The sequence below is a fragment of the Sceloporus occidentalis genome, unplaced genomic scaffold, assembly GCF_023333645.1.
Source record: "Sceloporus occidentalis isolate IW3139 unplaced genomic scaffold, rSceOcc1.0.p SCAF_5, whole genome shotgun sequence".
NCBI classification, from domain to species: Eukaryota; Metazoa; Chordata; class Lepidosauria; order Squamata; family Phrynosomatidae; genus Sceloporus; species Sceloporus occidentalis.
Window position 1 is genome coordinate 135,806,889 of NW_028316985.1, and position 18,680 is coordinate 135,825,568.

General features: G+C 38.5%; 1 protein-coding gene across 4 annotated transcripts in view; it reads left to right on the forward strand.

The window, feature by feature from the left end:
* Nucleotides 1–18,680, forward strand: part of MARCHF1 (membrane associated ring-CH-type finger 1) — a 175,950-nt gene that overhangs the window by 130,316 nt on the left and 26,954 nt on the right. For all 4 annotated transcript variants that reach the window (XM_089525572.1, XM_089525573.1, XM_089525575.1 and 1 more), the window contains one exon: nucleotides 7,518–7,698. In XM_089525572.1, coding sequence (XP_089381698.1) covers nucleotides 7,518–7,698 — 181 coding nt within the window. The remainder of the gene's footprint in view (nucleotides 1–7,517; nucleotides 7,699–18,680) is intronic.

The window sequence follows — 18,680 nt, forward strand, 5'->3', positions numbered from 1 at the left end:
AGCTGTGACTAGTGATAGGAGCTCATTCTGTCACGTGAGGCTTAGGCCATGAACTGCCAACCTGCCAATCTTGCAATCATAAATACCAGGCAGTTAAAACTACTTCGTACACAAAAATGATTTGATTACTATATGTTTATGTGGCTGCTAATTATTTAGAATCATTCCCCCCCCACCTTTTCCTCCAGATTGCAAGACTTTCTAACTTGTATGAATCATACTATAGATTTAATACGTTCAGGCTAATATCTTCTTCTCTTCATATGAAATACATTTATGAGCTGGAGGAGAAACAGTGTATGCAAATAAAAAGTTGGTGGCCATTTCTGATATCATGGAAACCCTTTGTAAGGCAATAAGGAAATTCAAATTATAAATTGAAATATACTTTAAATAGTAAGTCCTGAGCTGACATCAAGAGTTGGCATCACTAGTCACCAACTGAAGTATCACTGCTTGCCAGTCCCATACATCTGGGCCCTACCTCTGGGCCCAGCTATGTGTTTTGGGCCCAATACACATACAGACATGGACAGCAGCAAATATAAAATGAGGCCATCCTGAGTGTTCACCGATCTTGCCTGAGTGTTCACCGATATCTATGGTTGGCACTTGGAGGCTTTTTAAAAATTAAGTTCCTCAACTGTAGGCTATTTCACATTTCAGCAAAGAAGGGTAATCTCTGTGGCATGTTAAAGCCAATTTTTAATGTTTCATGAAGAGAGGAGAGAGTTAAGATACATCAGAAACTAAGAAGGACAAAAATCATTCATGGAGTTACAGCCAAAAATAAAAAAGAAGAAAAAAAGCCAGACTTAAGTTAGTATCGTCCAACAGTACATGAAGTTAAAATGAAAGCCGCATGATCACTTGCTTCGGCCAAAAATAGTAAATTAGACCCTAGGCAAGAATTGTATGAACCACAAGATCTATTAAAAAAAACAACAGAGCCTCACTTCTGCTTCATTCAAGTTTGTAGGGACTTTATCATCCCCGAAAGTGTCATCAAGGCTCATCATAAAATCATCAAGGCCTGTCACATTTCACAAGCTACAATGGGAAATTATCTCAGCAGAATGCAATAGTCCTTCATGCTGCAAGCTGTGCATCCATACCCACAAGTTTCACAAGCTTTAAGGTATCCATAACAGCATGATTAGATGGAGCAGTACCGTAATTTTGTCCCATCTCATACTGCCAAAACAATGTTAAAGTTAGCACAGAATTTTTTGTCTACAAAATATCTAGCAGATTGATCAGATTAGGACTTGAATTTTTGTATGCTAATCTGTATCATGGAGGTACCTCTCCCACCTCAAAAATCTAATGAGTAGATGACATTGTATAGACACAACAGTGGGAGAGTATGTTTTATCCTATCACAGAATAATATCAAAGATGGTTCCTTATGTGTTCACAGGTTATGGTATTTGTGTTCTGATAGCTAACCTTTTTGTTTCACTGCCCCCCAGCTACTTAGAATAGTAAAGAACTGACATAGCTGACATGAGTATAGGGCATTTGGGAGCAATATTACTGATGACTCAAGTCATCCCTTCAATCCAAATGGAGGCCAGAGTCTCAAGCACCCTCTGATAACTAGTCTACTATTTTTTAGTGTCAGCACACAAACAGTCCTCTCCAGAACAAGGGTATATTTCTTTTCTTTATTACTAGATATATAACCCTAATAGGAAATAAATACATGTAGATGAAATTCTGTAAAATTAGCTGCATGCTAATTTGTATCACCAGCAAGTTATCTTACCTGCTAAGCCATTAGAGGAACAAATAAGAGAAAGATTTATGACCCAATAATGCTGATACAGCTAAAACAAGCACTACAATAAAGGCTACATTCTTGCATTAAGTTTTTAAAAAGTGAATTTGTTTCTGTTTTCTGATAGTCATCACTTCCTTTTTTTTGGGGGGGGGGGAGAAAAATGTAATAAAATATTTATTAAGAAAAGAGGGGAATGTGTGCTATTCAGCCTCATTTTAACTTGTTTTAACTTGCATACCAAGCATGAAGAGAGTACATACTTTTAAAAAATGGCTATTGAGAGTCACGAGTTCAGACCTGAACATATGTAAAACAGAATTGTGATTAACACTACTATTGAGTCCGCTTCTTCCTGATGCTACTACCTTTCTGTGGAATCAATCAATTAAGTAAGCTATGGGGACGCAAAAAGAATGCTTGATACACAGTTACAATACTTTACCACATTCATTAACTATTACTTCTCACTACCAATTATATTTTAATATGACATGTAAGCAGAGTTTGCAAAAGTGTTCATGCTAGTTGGGGCATTCAGGGAGCTGCATTCCAAAAGTGTTTGGAAGGGAAGGGCTCAAACACTAACTGTTTACCACCAGGCAGTCTAGTGCAGCTGTTATTACTGTAGGCCAAGGACAGGTAGTTCAGGACTGGTGGACACTTGAACATTCCATCTGCCAGGAGGTATCACACATTGGCTTCAGACTCTAATTGGTTACGAAGGTGGCAAAACTGGATTCTGGGTTCATACGACAGAAACCAATGTACATTTCTCAAAGATTGGGGAAATTCTTTTTCCCCCCACTGCACCTGACCACCATGCCAGAAGGTACTTGGAACTGTGACACACACACACACACCACTGTCTTTAACTCATGGTTTTTATATATCTCTTCTCACTCTTTGCCTTCATGAGGGTAAAAGTTTCTTTTATTTATATTCCATGTTCAGACAGATTTTCTCTACCCTTTTACCCCCTTGTTTAGTGTAACATACAGCGAAAACTACATCAAAACAATTCACCCATAGAAATTGTAAAGTGCATATACGTACAATTTGATTTGCCACAGAAATTGTCAGTGAGTTTTTGAAGTTAAATTGTTCTTATCTGTCAACCTTCCTTGTTTCAGTGAAATGTTTTGTAAACAGTAATTTGCTATAATTAACCTTGATTTGTCTTCTCATCCTGTTTTCAGTGAACATCTTTCTCTATATCTTGAGCATTCTTGGGTTTATTTACTCTGGGGATATGTTATTGACCTTATTGGAGGAAACATTTGATGAACTGTCATTTCAAGGACTATGGATCTGTGTTTTTGGACTGTTTGTTCTTGGATGTTTGAAGGGCTTTATTCTCCAAGGGGTTTGGTTGTTTTAAGCTTTGTTGTAGTGACAGTGTTTTTGATTTGCAAAATGTCTGGTACTGTGTCTTAAGACTTTTTTGACCCAGAAGCACTACTCCTTATCCAAGCTGTATTATTCAAAGCCCAGGCAAAGTCTTTCTAGGCAAAGTGGAAGGCGGCACAGTGCTTTGCATGATGTGGTCCACTTCTTACTCTCTAATCAGCCCTTTAAAAACAATGGAGATGTTTCCAGCTGTGCACTACAACCAGCATAGGAGACAAGCCCAACATTTCCTCATGTTTTATGGTACAAGCAGGAGGAGTGTTATCTTACCCTCCCATTTTGAAAAATAGTTCACTCCCCATTTTTCTCAGACCACAGACTGCCCTTCCTTGTAGTCAACATTTCTTACTGATGCATAGAAGAGGGCATTTATTATTAGAAAAACTACAAGGTTCTGTGGCCCATGCTATGTCAAATATTCACTAATGGTGGGAAAGGAACAAGTCATGAAAAGGAAGCATAGTTCAGGCACTGCCCTCTTCCACTTTCATCCTATGTGTGCCATGCATATACACATTAATTCTCAATGTCCTTAGGCAAACTATCATTCTCAACCAAATTACATGCAGAGCAAAAATAAACAGAAGACAAGAGCACTTAATACATTTAAGGTTGTTGCCATAATCATTTCCTCTGGACATTATTTCTATTGTTACAGCATTCAGTATTCTCATTACATGTTTTTAATTTATAATTCAGTCAATGTTTTAGGTTAAGTGTTTCTTCTGAAGAATCATTTGTGTTCCTTTCAAAGTGGCTCTGTCATTTTATTTGTTATCCCAATGGAGTTTTAGAATGGTATTTTAGCTTTTAAAATAATTTAAAGCAATTCTGACAGTGGCTGAAAAGGACTCCTGGGTACCCAATTTATTTGTCTAAATTCTAAATGGCTTAAACACAGAGATCTTCCAAATAAATTATATGTAGCTAGAATTAACATGAACAAAGCTCTGTATTTCCCCCCCTTTGGGAAATGACTTTAATTTAAAAAGAAAATGATGTTGCTCTCTTCAAGTGATGTTTGTCACTGAGATTGAAAAGTTTTATCTAATCTGGCAAGATATATGGTTTAAAAAGTACTATTGGAGTTCTGGGGGGTGAAATTTATAAGGATGTTCACAAGGATTACTGACCTGCTAGCAATGTTCTTGCTTTTTGCCTGCTATTGTTTAATATAATTCCATTTTGTTTAGGACACACATCACAACTTTCCTGCACAGAAAACACTTTATGTAGGAAGTAGAATAAAACTCACATGTAGATTGATTTGTGTGATTTTGCATGGTTTTCATGCTGTTTCCTGCATTGAAGGAAATTATTTCAAGACAGGAAATCCATGAAGAAGAATATTTCCCTTAGAGGGCAGATCTGTGGTAGAGAACATGAGTATTTGAGATGAAGTTGCATTATTAAAAAAAAAAAGGTAAAGAATGTAGTGACTGATTTTCTTAGATTATGTGCAATTGTGCATTTTAATCTCTTTTCACCTTTACCTTTACTGCTTTTTACTAGCTAATCTATTTTACTGATGTTACTTGTTTGTAAATCCCATAAATTTAAGTTGATTCTGTGTACATGAGCAGAAAAACAGCCATAGTTCCAATAGCTGGGGCCCACTCTACACTGAAGCCCATGCTAAAAGGTTTTAAAATGGTAGTCAGGAATGACTTGGTGAATTTTCTGGACAGTTAACCTTCAGAAGACAGGGAAATGACTAATCCTGGTTAACAGTGGTATGCAATTCCATTCAATATAACGTTGGTGGGTACCTAAAACACATTACTGTTGTTGTTTTTTTAAAAAAAAAATAGATTGTACCAAGGAAGGAAGACAAGATCTTAGAGTTTAAATCAAGGAGACAAATAAGGGCTGAGACCGAAATGAGGTAAAGTGAGGTCAAACATATGGACCATGAAATGATAACGCTTAGTTGGAACCTCTGCGACAGTATGTTGCTTCCTCAAACTTCCTTTTTCTCCTAGACCAATCTGAATTCTTTTAATTGCACAGCTCTTCAATACTATACAATTATAGTGCTATGATTCCACTAGCTGCCGTAGTTCATCCTGTGGAAATCTGGGATTTTCAGTTTAGGGAGCATTGATTGGAATTCTTTGCCAAGGAGCTCTAGTTTTTCACCATACTACAAAACCTAGAATTCCATAGGATACAGTCATGGCAGTTCAATCAAAATCATATCACTATAACTGTGCAACAGGCAAGTGTTGTGCTGAAGTTCAATTATTTGGCATCATACTATGAAGGGACCCCCTGACACACGCACACCAGCATCTCCACAAGGGCTTTGCACTAGCTCACCCTATTTCATCTGCTATTTCCTTTTTAGAATCCATTTGTGGAATTGCTAATTGTGTGAGCTGTGTCTTGTCTAATTTGGTCCTCAGAAGAGGAGGAGGATTGGCAAGTGTCTGTACATATATTGTGCAAATAAAGGGACATCGTTTGACTTTTGGCTTGCCTTAGGTTTTAATCCGTACATACATATGTAGGAGTAAATCACATGGAGACCAGTAAGACTTACTTCCAAGTAAATATGTACGTATAGACTTGTTTGTTGAGATTGTTGGGCTCCATTACAAAGTGCTGTTGTAGTTGGGTAAAGGGATATTTTCTTGCATATGGTTTAAAGTCAGACACATGTTGGGCTTGTGGGATTTCTGGACTGCAACTCCTATCATCCTTCTCCATTGATTGTTCTTGATAAGGCTGATGAAAGTTACAGTCCAACAAAATCTGCCAAGGTTTCCTGCCCCTATTTTAGGGTTTTTTTTTTGGGGGGGGGGGCAGGGGGAGGAAGCAAATAGCTCTTCTGGTTTCCTGGTAGATAAACATTCCCAACAAAAGCTCCCCATATTTTTCTTTTCTGAAAGTAACATCTTCAGCTTCCACAAGTGAACTACACTTAAGATATGAAATCGTTCTTAATATTTTTATCTAACTGTGTCTTGCTACATTGGAATTTAATTCCTTCTTTGTTAACCTAAGGACTAAAGCAGACATCATTGTAAGACATCTTTTTTTCCTCTTCACTTTAGAGGAAGCACAAGCGGAAGGTCCATTCTGGATAAAAAATACTAGTATGTGTTCTAAATGGACTATAACCATTCCTCCTACTCTGGTTTCAATATGAATTGGATCTACCAAATTTGCAGTTTATATTACCAAGTAGTGATTCAATAAAATAATGGTTTAAATAATAAATTTAAAAGTAGCTTCCCTTTTAGTCTCTATGTTAACAAGGTTTCTGACAGAAATTATGTTTAACATATGTGAAAACCATCAACACAGCTCCCAGTAATCCTCAATTTTCTAAGTATATCTAATTCCTATAGTGTGTCCTCATATTTTTCCTACACCTTTATCATATTCTCTGCATCATCTGGCAACTGTACACATCAGTAACTTCTGGCCTTTATTTTAGCTCTTATTCCCTTGATAGGGAAAAATTGTTACTTCAAGCTGGCAGATATATATAAATCATTCCAGAAATCATGTGGCAATAATTATGTTGAGATACTGTAGAAACAGAAATGCACGTGTGGAAAAATACTGTTTCCTATTAACCACTAATAGCCATTCTTCATCCTTCTGATGCACAATTAATACCGATATTGGCTTAGTAGCATTAACAACTGACAGACCAATGACATATACAGGACAGAACATACACGGAGCCTATAAGAGTTGTGTTCTGTATTTATTGTCTATAAGTCACTATTTTTCTATGTTTAAAGAACATGAACCCAGCTTAAGAATGGTGGGCAGTAGCTAGTCCAGTAAAATACTTTTATGTATGATGAGAAAAAGTTAAACTTCACTTGATTGGGAGTATGTCCCATTGTGCAAAGTGGAACCATTTTCTAAGTATGAAGAGTATTGTGCTATAAAACCTTGAGTTTAGATGGTGGCTACCTTGAGGTGACAAAATGTGGTACAGGAACAATGTGTGGCAAGTCTTAACATGCAGTTGGAGGCTCTCCTCTACAGGCCCCAGGTTAATTTCACATGAGGTGAGCAACAACAGATACCATACTTTCTCCCTCTTCACACATTAAATTACATCATATTCTCTGCATCTAGATTGGGTTACTGAGAGGAAGTGAGTGAAATGTGTCACTTGAGGAAACATCAAACTGCTCCATCTCTGAGTACTGCTAAAATACAATAACTATTTGAAGCAAACAACAGGAAAAAGGATTCCTAGGATCAAATCTCAAAGGTTGTTCATTCTGAATGTTTTGAATGTCAGCTCTTAGCATGAAAGGCTTTCACTTTGTTCACTCCCTGTTGCTGTCCTTCCTGTCAGGATCTGTCACTGTGAGGGAGATGATGAAAACCCCCTCATCACACCGTGTCGCTGCACAGGGACCCTACGTTTTGTTCATCAAGCCTGCCTGCATCAGTGGATCAAGAGCTCAGACACACGTTGCTGTGAACTCTGCAAATATGACTTTATAATGGAGACCAAGCTCAAACCTCTTCGAAAGGTATGCTACTAGGAATTAAATCCATCCAGCTATAGAATACTGTAGCTGAAGATGTGTGTAAGTTTCAATCTAGGCCATTCATGTTACTGTCCTGTTTGATATTTGCAAGTGTATTGGTTTATTTATATGTGTTGACACCACCCCTTATTCACATGGATGAAAAAAAAATTGCATTAAGTGATTTCTAGATTATGTTATCATTGCATGAAAATTCCAGTGTATCTCAGGGGATAACAAGATTTCATGTCTACAGCAGTTTTTTGTAGATGGAGGCATAATATGAATATATGGTTTGAGTAGCTGACAGGATTCCTTTTGTGTGAGGGAAAACCCCTCAAAACCTAAAAATGAACAAAGGGTAGGAAAGAAATTTAAGTTACCAATATAATTTCTGTATCCTAAAATACTAGCACTATTATTTCAAAACAAAAACTTGTAAACCCACCCAAATAAGGAAATTGGCATAAACCTTGAAGAAAAATACACTAGTTGTTTTTAATTATCTGCAATAAGATCTAGCATTATAGGTTTTTATCCTAGAGTTAATATATTTTGAAAAGTAAAAAGAAGGACACATTTATTGACTGACTATTTCAAACCACTGATAGCTATGATAACTCTCATTTTAAATAGCCTATAAACTCTGGGCATTTGTAAGAGGAGCCACCAATCCTCAGTATAGTCAATCAGGTACCATACTGGCAATGACAGGGGGGGCACCTTTCTCCATTCCACTACCTTCCTTTCTGATAGTGAGTTGCTTGGTAACCCTACAGGGCTGAGACTGCCTGGTTTGGGGGCTTCCCTTGCCCTACTTCAATCTAGCATGTCTCTCTGCCTCCTCAGAGCTCTACTACCTGATCTGCTCCCTCCAGTCCACACCTTGTAAGAAAACATGGGCATTTTAAAAATGTACCTTGACAGAAATTTTAACTCTGAAAAAAATGGCATATTAGGGAAATTAGAGGATAGGAATTTTAGCTCCAAAAAAGAGGACATATCCTAGAAAAGGATGACACATGGTAACCCCAGATATAATTTTCTACCCCAGTACAAAAATAGTTCCTTCCGAGGATATTGAAAGGCCATACTTTGTGACAACCACTCTAGACAACCAGAATATATTGTGTGGATGTTTAAGTGGTCCTTTGCAAGCAACTTTCCCACAAGTGGTGCACCGTCTTCTGGTTTTCTTATCCACTGTCTTATTTCAGAAATAACAAGGCATGAGGACGAGTATAGCTTTTTGTGTTAATTGGTGTCAGTGTGCTTGTTGTTAGTAAACCTTCTGTCAGTTCTAAGCTAGTGAAAAAAATTGTCTCCTGCCACATTGTGTTCAGTGTTTATACATGGTTCAGCTAGTGTTGTCACTGTTATCAAGCTGAGCTTCCTGTGGTGTATCAGGCTGCCTGCCCAGATAAATGTCTCCTTTCAGAGGATATAATGTCTTAGCATCTCAGCACCACTATACTTTTCTGCCATATTTTCCTGCTTTACATGGCATATACTGCTAGAATTAGCATTTATCTCATTCAACCAGCTGTTCATTAGTCATTGGATCTATCCCAGGTGTGAACTATGTTCAAATCTGCTCAAGAAAAAAAAAGGCTGCATCTACACTGCAGAAATAATCCAAGTTGGCATCACTTCAATTGCCATGGTTCAAGTGCTATGTAATTCTGGGATGTGTAATTTTGTGCAATATCTAGATTTCTCTGTCGGAGAGCTCTGCTACCACAACAAACTACAAATCCCAGGATTCTATAGGATGGAATCATAGAAATTAAAATAGTGCTAAACTGCATAAATTAGAATTAGAATAGGAGTGCTCATCATATTTGCTGATGACAGATAATGACAGCATTGATAATACATTAGAAAGATGATTCAGGATGATCCCAACAGGATGGAAGAACTAAGTCATAACTAACAAAATGACTTTCAAGTAATGATTGCATTTAGGTTAAAAGAATCTGCTGCATAAGTGTAGAATGGGCTTTGACATTAGTACATGTGGTTGGTTTTAGCCAAAATACTTTCCAGGGATATAGTGGCTTTAAAAAGTGAATGCAGTTCTAAGTTGCAACAACAGAAGAATAGTGCAAATTCATGATAAGTAGTGGTACCACTCTATTCTCCTTTCTTGAGACCTTATCTGGAGCACTGTGTTCTGTTATGGGCAGCACAATCTTTGATAGAAGTAAACTGGAATTGTCCTGAATTAGCCCACTGAAGGTGATGAAAGAGTAGGCACTCAATTTTAATGCTCACTTTTGTATGTTTTTAATTGTATTCCTTTAAACTGTAAACCTCTCTGAGCCTCAGTTTTTGGGGGAAAGCAGGATATTTTAATAATAATAATAATAATGATGATAATAATAATAATAATAATAATAATAATGCAGTGTAGCAGCAATCACAGTCCCCCTGTCCTGAAAGAAAGCCAATTTATAAGTGACTTTGCACATTGCTCTTATTTCCTTGTTACTGAATTGTGTACTTTGTGAGTGCACAAAACATCTTCCTGCTCATTGCTGCTCTCAAGTGACAGCACCCTAAGATTGCCTTCTGTCTTTCCTTCAGACTTTCAGCTTGTCCAAGCTACCAGTACCAGTAGTGTGATTTATGTGTTTAGCTCAGTGATGTCCCAGTACACTCACACTTTGGCCCTGAGTGTTTCTGAATATCTCTGGCTACTTTCTCATGAACTCTCTTTAGATGTCTGTTCCATGTCCTTCCATACCTATCTCTGTTGGTCCTTCATGGGCAGGATGACATAAACATGCACTGGATGCCCTCCCATCTTTGAGCATAGAGAGAGATTGTTTCTCATCCATGCATGCTCACCACTTTCTCCATATTATTTTTCACTCACAAAATATTGTGAGACCTTTCTTGTCCTAGTGTTTTGACACAAAGTACTCTAATTGTTGGGACAATTTTTGCCCAAGATGTTTTTATTTTTGTATGCTGCTATGTATTGGGAATGTTGTTTCAAACACTTGAGGTTACAATGTTGTAAAATGCCTATCTGGTAGATCAAGTTCCAAAGCAAAATGAGACCACTAAAATTTCCCATGCAGTAAGGGCAGTTCTTTACTTTCTATATTTAACTATTATTATTAGGGCTCCCATGTCATTTGCTGTGGCCATGTACAAAGCTGTAATAAGTGCCTTTTCCATATATATAGCAAGATCCCATTCCACACATATGGTCACAGGAGTCATGAAACAAGTTTTTCTATTTAAATTCTGATATTAGATTTTCTGCCTTTCTGAAATTTCAGTATGGCCCACAATGGGACTTCTCTACATGTCAGAAAACACCCTGTCAGCTTATGGTATTTTTGTTTAACATAATAGTCACCTAAAGAAGAGTCGTACAAAGCTTGCGTATTGATGCACCATCCCAAACCAGACTTCAGAAAGCCCCTGCATGTTTGGAAAACCTGGAAGATGGATTGATGTCCTGTAATTATTTTAGGTTCAAAACTTATTGCAGAAATAATCCAGTTTGTGACTGTTTTTACAGCCCTGGCTCAGTGCTACAGGATCCTGGGAATAGTAGTTTTTGGTGGCACCAGGGATCTCTGACAGAGAAGGCTAAATGTCTCACAAAACTACTGTCCCCAGAAATTGTCTAACACTGCGCCAGGACAGCTGAAGCAGTCTCAAACTTGATTATTTCTGTAGTGTGTTCTGAACCTTAGTTCCCTTTTTGTTTAACTTCCATTTCTGTCTGCCTGATTCATATTTATAGCCAGATGTGGCAGGTTTGTGTGGGTAATCTCACTGTCCCTAGGACCAATGACCCTGGTTGAATAATGATGCTTTCTCCCATCCACCAGCCAGCCTTCCTTTCTACTTATTAAAAAGAAACTGGGTTTGATAGTTTTTGAGAGAATATGTCATCTTGGGAAGCACAGTATCTCTGTTGCTTAAGCCAGAAATCCTAGTTTAGCTACACAATGAACATTTTCTCTGTTCTGGCAGCTCAGTGTTTACAATGCTGTTTGTTCTGACACTGCTTCTGATTGGCTCCATCAAATCTCAAAAGAGATGGACATAGATTCAGGGAACTGAGTTTTGCTCAGTATCCTCAAGCATGATGTACCATTTAGCTTCAATATTTTTCTTCATGGTAATGGATTTTACAGCCTGGGCTGGAGCCCTCCAAATCTTAGGAAACTTTCCCCCCACTTCCAGTTCCTTATCCTATTTGGAGCATGCGTTCTGTTTATTTAAATTGTAAAATTTTCTTTCTTCAATTTGAATATCACAACATGTTTGGCATGGGTATGTTTGTACAATGTTTAAAATATGGGGCATAATATTATAACACTATCGGTTGTATTTTTATGTAAAATTACTGATAAATTGGGCTAAAGTGATCAAAGTGATCATGATAAACATGTTACAGCCAAAGCTTTTATTGCTGAACTGAAAATTAGAATGTGAAAGTCACCCTCCTCTTAACATCTCCCATGAAATCAATGTTTTTGAGATTCCTTGGTCCCCAATCCCAAGCTTTCCAAGTTTGACTGTTTACTCTCTTTTGCCACATCATTTATTAAATTTTCCAAAACTCACATTCACATTAAGTTCTAGTATTACCTTCCTGTAAGCCATATATTTTCTGCTCACTGGCTTTGTGCCTCATCCTTTTGCAATGCCCACTATTTCCCCTCAGGTTCCAGCCTTTTGCCTCTTTGCATTTTGTCCCACCAGGGCAATTACTGTTTGTTTGCACCGTACAATACCGTCCTGCAAACCCATAACATTATAATTTGAATATTATATGCAGTGTTCTTGCTAATTGCAATGCTATCTTTATCATTTGTTAGTAAGAAAAGCTACAGAAAACAGAGATCTTAACTTTCAAGAATATTTGCATGACTTTCATGAATGTTTTCACAACAGTTTTTCTCCAGTCCCTTAACTTCCACTAGTCTCCCCACGCCCCACATTCCAGTTTTATAGATGCTGTGTTTAGGATAATCTGTACTGCTTAATCTGACAAAAAATTGCTTAATATTTTATGGAAAGGAAAAACAAGAAACATTGCAAAGTTTAAACATACTTTAGTAATAGCTTTTTATATTCTGCCTAGAATACCATATGTACTATGATTCTGTATAAGTGCAAAAAAATAAAAAAACACCAGGTTTGACACAGAATCGAAGATTTAGATTCAAATCTGGATTCTTAAAATTATTGGCATTCATTAAAAACAATTTTGAGTCCCCAGCACGTACCCCTAGTTTGTATCCTGCAGGATGAGAAAAGGAGGCAGGTGAGGGATTGTGCCATCCTGAGTCTTTCAGTGGCTTATATCTAGTCAGTTGATTGGCCATGTGGCTTCAAGGAAATGCTGGACATCTGCAGTTGGAGGTGGGTGGGACCTGGAGCTGGCCTTTTTGGAGTTGTCCCAAACCTCCTCTGGAGTACCCAGTCTGACTCACTGGAGTTCTTTACCCCCCTCCAACCCTCGCTGATAGTTTACTGTATTTGCTACATTCCTTGGGGCTAGCTATTGATAAGAATTCTGCCCACTAACATCAGCCTCTTGCATGAGGGATTTTTGCATTCCTCTGGTCTTTCCTGTTCAGCTGTTGTATCTTCCTCATTTTACAGCTTGGAACCTAGTATTCATTTATAACATTTATCTATTCCTTCTAAGTGTGCCTGGGTCCTCAAAGTGATGTCTGGTAAATAAAGTCCATTTTAAAAACACACAAATTAAAAAGTTTTCACTGCATCCAATATTCTTGCTGGGTATCATCCACCTACTGATGACACCAACTCCCAAACTCCAGATGATGTCCCACAGCAGCTTAATTGTAGGCATTAAAAAGTATAGAGGACACCAGTCCGCCAGCACCTGCTGCTGGTAGTATTCAACCAAAAAGGTTTAGGACAAAACAGTGCCCCAAAGTCTCATATTAGCCAAACAGCCCATGAGGATACCATGATTGATGCTGTCAGGAGGTCCAGCAGAACTAACAGGCATACATCATCAACCAAGGCAACCAAGGCTATTTTTGTTCCATAACTAGGCCTGAACACAGTTCAGAATAGATTCAGGTAATCCCTTTCATCCAAGAAAGTCTGGGGTTGTGCTCCCACCACCTTCTTTAAGGCCTTACTTTTAAAGGGGGGAGGGGCTAGAAACAGGCCAATAATTACATAGAGTATCGAAATCCAGTGAAGTTTTCTTCAACAATGGTCTTACAGTTGCTTCTTTTAGAGGGGTTGAAATATATCCCTCTATCAAGTCATCATTTAAAATCTCTACTACCCAACTAGCCAGCTTTCCTCTAGCAGCTCTTATCTGCCAGGATAGACGTGAATCTAACAGATAAATTGTTGGCCTCACTTCTCCAAGCAACATATTCTCATTATGTTGAACAACTTGAAATCTGTCTATTGCAGTGGTTCTCAACCTTCCTAATGCCGCGACCCTTTAATACAGTTCTTCATGTTGTGGTGGCCCCCAGCCATACCATTATTTTCATTGCTACATGCAAATATATGTTTTCAGATGGTCTTAGGTGACCCCTGTGAAAGGATCATTCGACCCCCAAAGGGGTCCCGACCCACAGGTTGGGAACCACTGGTCTATTGAAACATATATGTGTCTCAACTACTCCCCTAGACTCTACCTTCAGTGTGAAGGTCAAGTAAGAATGGAGCCAAGCAATTGTCTCTGAGCATTATTTATGCAAAACATTTAGAAAGCTCATCACAATGTGTTTCCTCCTCAGAAGTCTGAGTTCTTGAATATAATAGCACTTTAACTATCCAAATTGACTATACTGGATGAGACAAAGATAACAGAGATAAAAATAATTGCTTCTTCACTACCCTCAGCACATTGAGTACTGTGGAAATTGGGCTGGATCTGTTTTTGAGGGAGCAGGTTGTTCTACCTGCTTCCAATGGCCAAATTCCCTCATGAGGAGCCTTGGGGAAATTGTGGCATATCAGGAGCCTGATGAGCCACAACTCCCCCAAGGCTCCTCATCAACCTGAACATGTTCAGTTTGGGGTGGGGGGGGGGTGAAGGTGCCTGTCTCTCCATAGTTACAAGGTGGAAGCACACAGATGTTCACGTTGCAGCAGATCTCTATCCTTTCCACTCTGCTTAGTATCCTAGCAGTTGAACGTGGTTGGATATGGTTGAATCCTTGGCCTGTGCAGCACTAAATTCTGCTGAGGCTATACCCACTAAAGCTATGGCCAATTTTAAACTATCATAAGATGCTATCTTTGTGTGAATTTCCCCACTTCCTTCATCACTTGTTACACCTAGGGAAAGAAATGAGGTTCTAACTCTTATGGTTGCAAAATACAAGTGATGAAACTTTGAAAGCCAGACAAGTTGCTGAATTTAAAAATTCCAGGATGAAGTTAGAGTTAGAGAAGTAGAGATGTAGTGAAGTCAAAGTGTAGAGTATGAACAGTAGCTGATGAAACTGAAAGCTAGACAAGTTGTTGAATAAAAACATTCCAGAGTGAAGTCAGAGTGTAGAGATGCAGTGCTGAGTAAATGACTGGCAGAAGCAGACTAAACTATGAAAAAATACAAAAAATCATTTCAATTTGCAAACATGTATGCAAGTTGCAACAATTCTGTTTCCCATCTTGTCAAATGTGACATTCAAAACATTCAGTAGATTTTATGTTGTTACCACAGGGTTCAAGGACCTCTGATCATATATCTTTATGCAAATGTCTGTTTTGTATAAAAGTGCTTTTCTCTCTACTCTGAGCCCAGCATAAAATTAGTGGAAACCTGTTTTGTAAACTGAGTGTTTTGGTCATCATTGCAGAAGCAGAATTCAAGGGATTAACATGTTGATCAACCATAAGGCATTCTGCATATATAACTACATATGCATTAATAACTGTGACAGTTACACAAGCTTAAATCTGAACCTACATGAACTTCAGATGTCCCCGATTTATCTCAGTAATCTTTCTAAACTGTTCACTAATCCCACTCAGCCTTTTGAGCATATCAGATAAATAAACTGCTGTGCACCTTCCTCCCATGCCCTCCTGTAGCATATAAACTCAACTAGCCTATTGCCTAAACGTTTTAAAATAGGCAAGAGTATGTTCACAGTTGCCTAAATCTGATTGCTGGCCTCAACTAAAGTAGATGCATTGAATCAGTGGGAGTAACACAAATGTTCATTTCATTCACCACAACATTCCATGATTCTGTTTCAGTTAGGAATAATGTTGGGATTTAGTTCATTGACATCAGAAGAGCTGCACAAGGCTGATTTGTGAATTTTGCTTTCAAGTGCAGACTATAAGAACACCCCCCCCCCCACCAGCTGCACAGCCATGGGCTTGTCTGCATGAGCCAAAAGGCCAGTCACCCCACACCTTCTGGCATTGTACTGTTCAAGACAACACAGTCCCTGAACCCCAGTTCTGGTGTGAATGGTCTGGATGACATCTAGCACATTCCACACTAGAACCAGCCCATACCAGCCTGAAAACAAAGTAAAATAACATACCTGTTGCTCCAGATCTTCCAGGGCAAAAAAAGGCCCATGAAGCCCCTCACATGGATCTGTATTGGTTACAGTCACTAAGGTCCAAAACACACTGCAGAAATAATCCAGTTCAAGACCCCTTTAACTGGCCTGGCTAGGGAATCCTGGGAATTGTGGTTGTTATGGCAGCAGAGCTTTCTGACAGAGATGGCTAAATGTCTTGCAAAACGATAGTTCCCAGAATTTCCTAGCATTGAGCCAGGGCAGTTAAAGTGGTCTCAAACTGGATTATTTCTGCAGTATGTTTTGGACCTAAGACAATGGTTTAATCACAGTGATTGGTATTTTTGACTTGATTCCAATATCAAATAATCTTCTTCCCCAAACTTGTTCCCTATAGGGAAATTGAAGTAAATAAAGAACCCATTGTCCTAGTAACTTCAACGCCAAGAGAAAAATAGTACAGATATGGACCAATACAGAAGCAGTACAATGTTTGAGAAATCCTGGAGCCAAGAGTTGGGAAAGGAACCAAGGCAGAGAAATCTTGTAGGAAGATTTCTACAGTGAATTACCCCCACCACCTGCCACAATTTGGCAGGGACTGTCCCATTTAATCTTCTGTCATCACACTTTTTAAGCTATTTTTAAAATGTCCCTCCCACTTTTCTTCTTTATGTCCACCTTACATCAATTGTTGCAAACTGAGTTCAGAATGCAAAAGTAGTTTGCACTCAATTAATTCAGCGGGGGAGAGGAGATTGATTATTTGTTTGTTTGTTTGTTTGTTTTCCATGCGTCTTTCTCCCAGAAAGGGAACCATCCAAGGCGGGTCACAAATAAAAACACATTAAAAACTTGTTAAAAATAAACAATTAAAACTTCACATAAAAACAATACAAAATTGCAAGCATTAAAATTACAATAAAAGCATGATACCCACCCCATATAACAAACACTTCATATAAAATGCCATCCCATGATCGCACATTAGAAGCCTGCCTGAATAAAGCTGTTTTTGCTTGCCAACAGAAGGCAAGCAGGGAAGGGGGCAGCTTTGTTTACCATGGAAGGCCATTCCAGAGGGTGGGAGCAGCCACCTAGAAGGCTCTCTGTCAAGTTCTCACCAGGTGAGCTGGTGATGGGGGTGAGACTGAGAGAAAGCCTTCTCCTTGAAGATATCAGGGCTCTGGTTGGTTCATATGGGAAGATATGGTTTCTCTAATAGTCTGGATCTAAGCCGTGTAGGGCTTTATAGGTCATGACCAGCACTTTGAATTGTACCCGGAAACGAACTGGTAGACAGTGAAGTTGTTTCAACAAGGGAGTCATATGCTCCCTATAAATGAAACTTCCCAGTAGACCAAAACAAAAACAAACTGCTGCAGCCTCTCCTAGCTTGTGTACTTTACCTCGTTAATAACTTTTGCCATTATGATCACATTCCACTGTTACTTGGACACATACATCCTGATTTTGTTCTGTGAAATGTTGAAGGGTATGCATTTTTATCTGTGAAATCCTGTTGGAGGAAGCATTGGATCTCCCTTACCTTTTCTCTGTCATTAATATATGTTTGTGCAGTCATTTAACATTTTAGGAATCCTGTTCCTGATAGCAGGGCTGCCAGTATGTGGCACTGATTTTAGCACCATGATAAACTACATTCTGGACACATAAAAGCATAATTTTGCAAATATATGTTTTCTGCTTTTATTTGTCATGATTACTTTTTCTAAACATAGAAAGAAAGAGAGAGAGAGAGAGAGAGAGGAAGGAAGGATGTATATATAGTGCTGTTCACTTTGATTACTGGGAATCTTATTCAGCAATTCTTTGTCTGCCCAGAGATTTCACCAGGCATTGTGGTTAGCAGATTTATGAGCATATCTTCAGAACCAAAGACATTCTTAGGAAGTCGCACCCTAAGTATTGTTGGTCCCTCTCAGAAAATTGCTCTGAGATACCGCTTTAAATGACACTTGAAAACCAGATTGTACACTTATTTCCTGGGTAAGCAGCCTTCATTATTTCATGTTTCCTTTTTCATTCAGGTAAAGCACCTCATCTCTGGGATCAGAGTAACTGAAAATCATGGAAATATTCTATGTCAAGTGAACTAATTGTGGTCTTTAGGCCATGTGCAACTTTTGTGTCCCTTGAAGTCCCTACCAGTCCCTCAAAGCCCCCAACATCCCCAAATATTTTTTTTTAAATGTGATTTGCGGCAATTTTTTGCACTCAAACCATGCAGAAGCCCTCAAAATGCAGGAAAATATGCAAAAATACCCAAGAATCCTGTATTGTCCCCAAATATTTCCCTTTGCAATTCCTCTGAAAATGATAACAGCAAGTGGCTCAAGATTATTTCTTGTTGTTTTGGGAAACTCACATCATTTCTTCTCACCATTTTAAGAGGGATTGCAGATGCAAATGAAACTATTTGATCTTGTTGTGTGTGGTGGGTGGGGT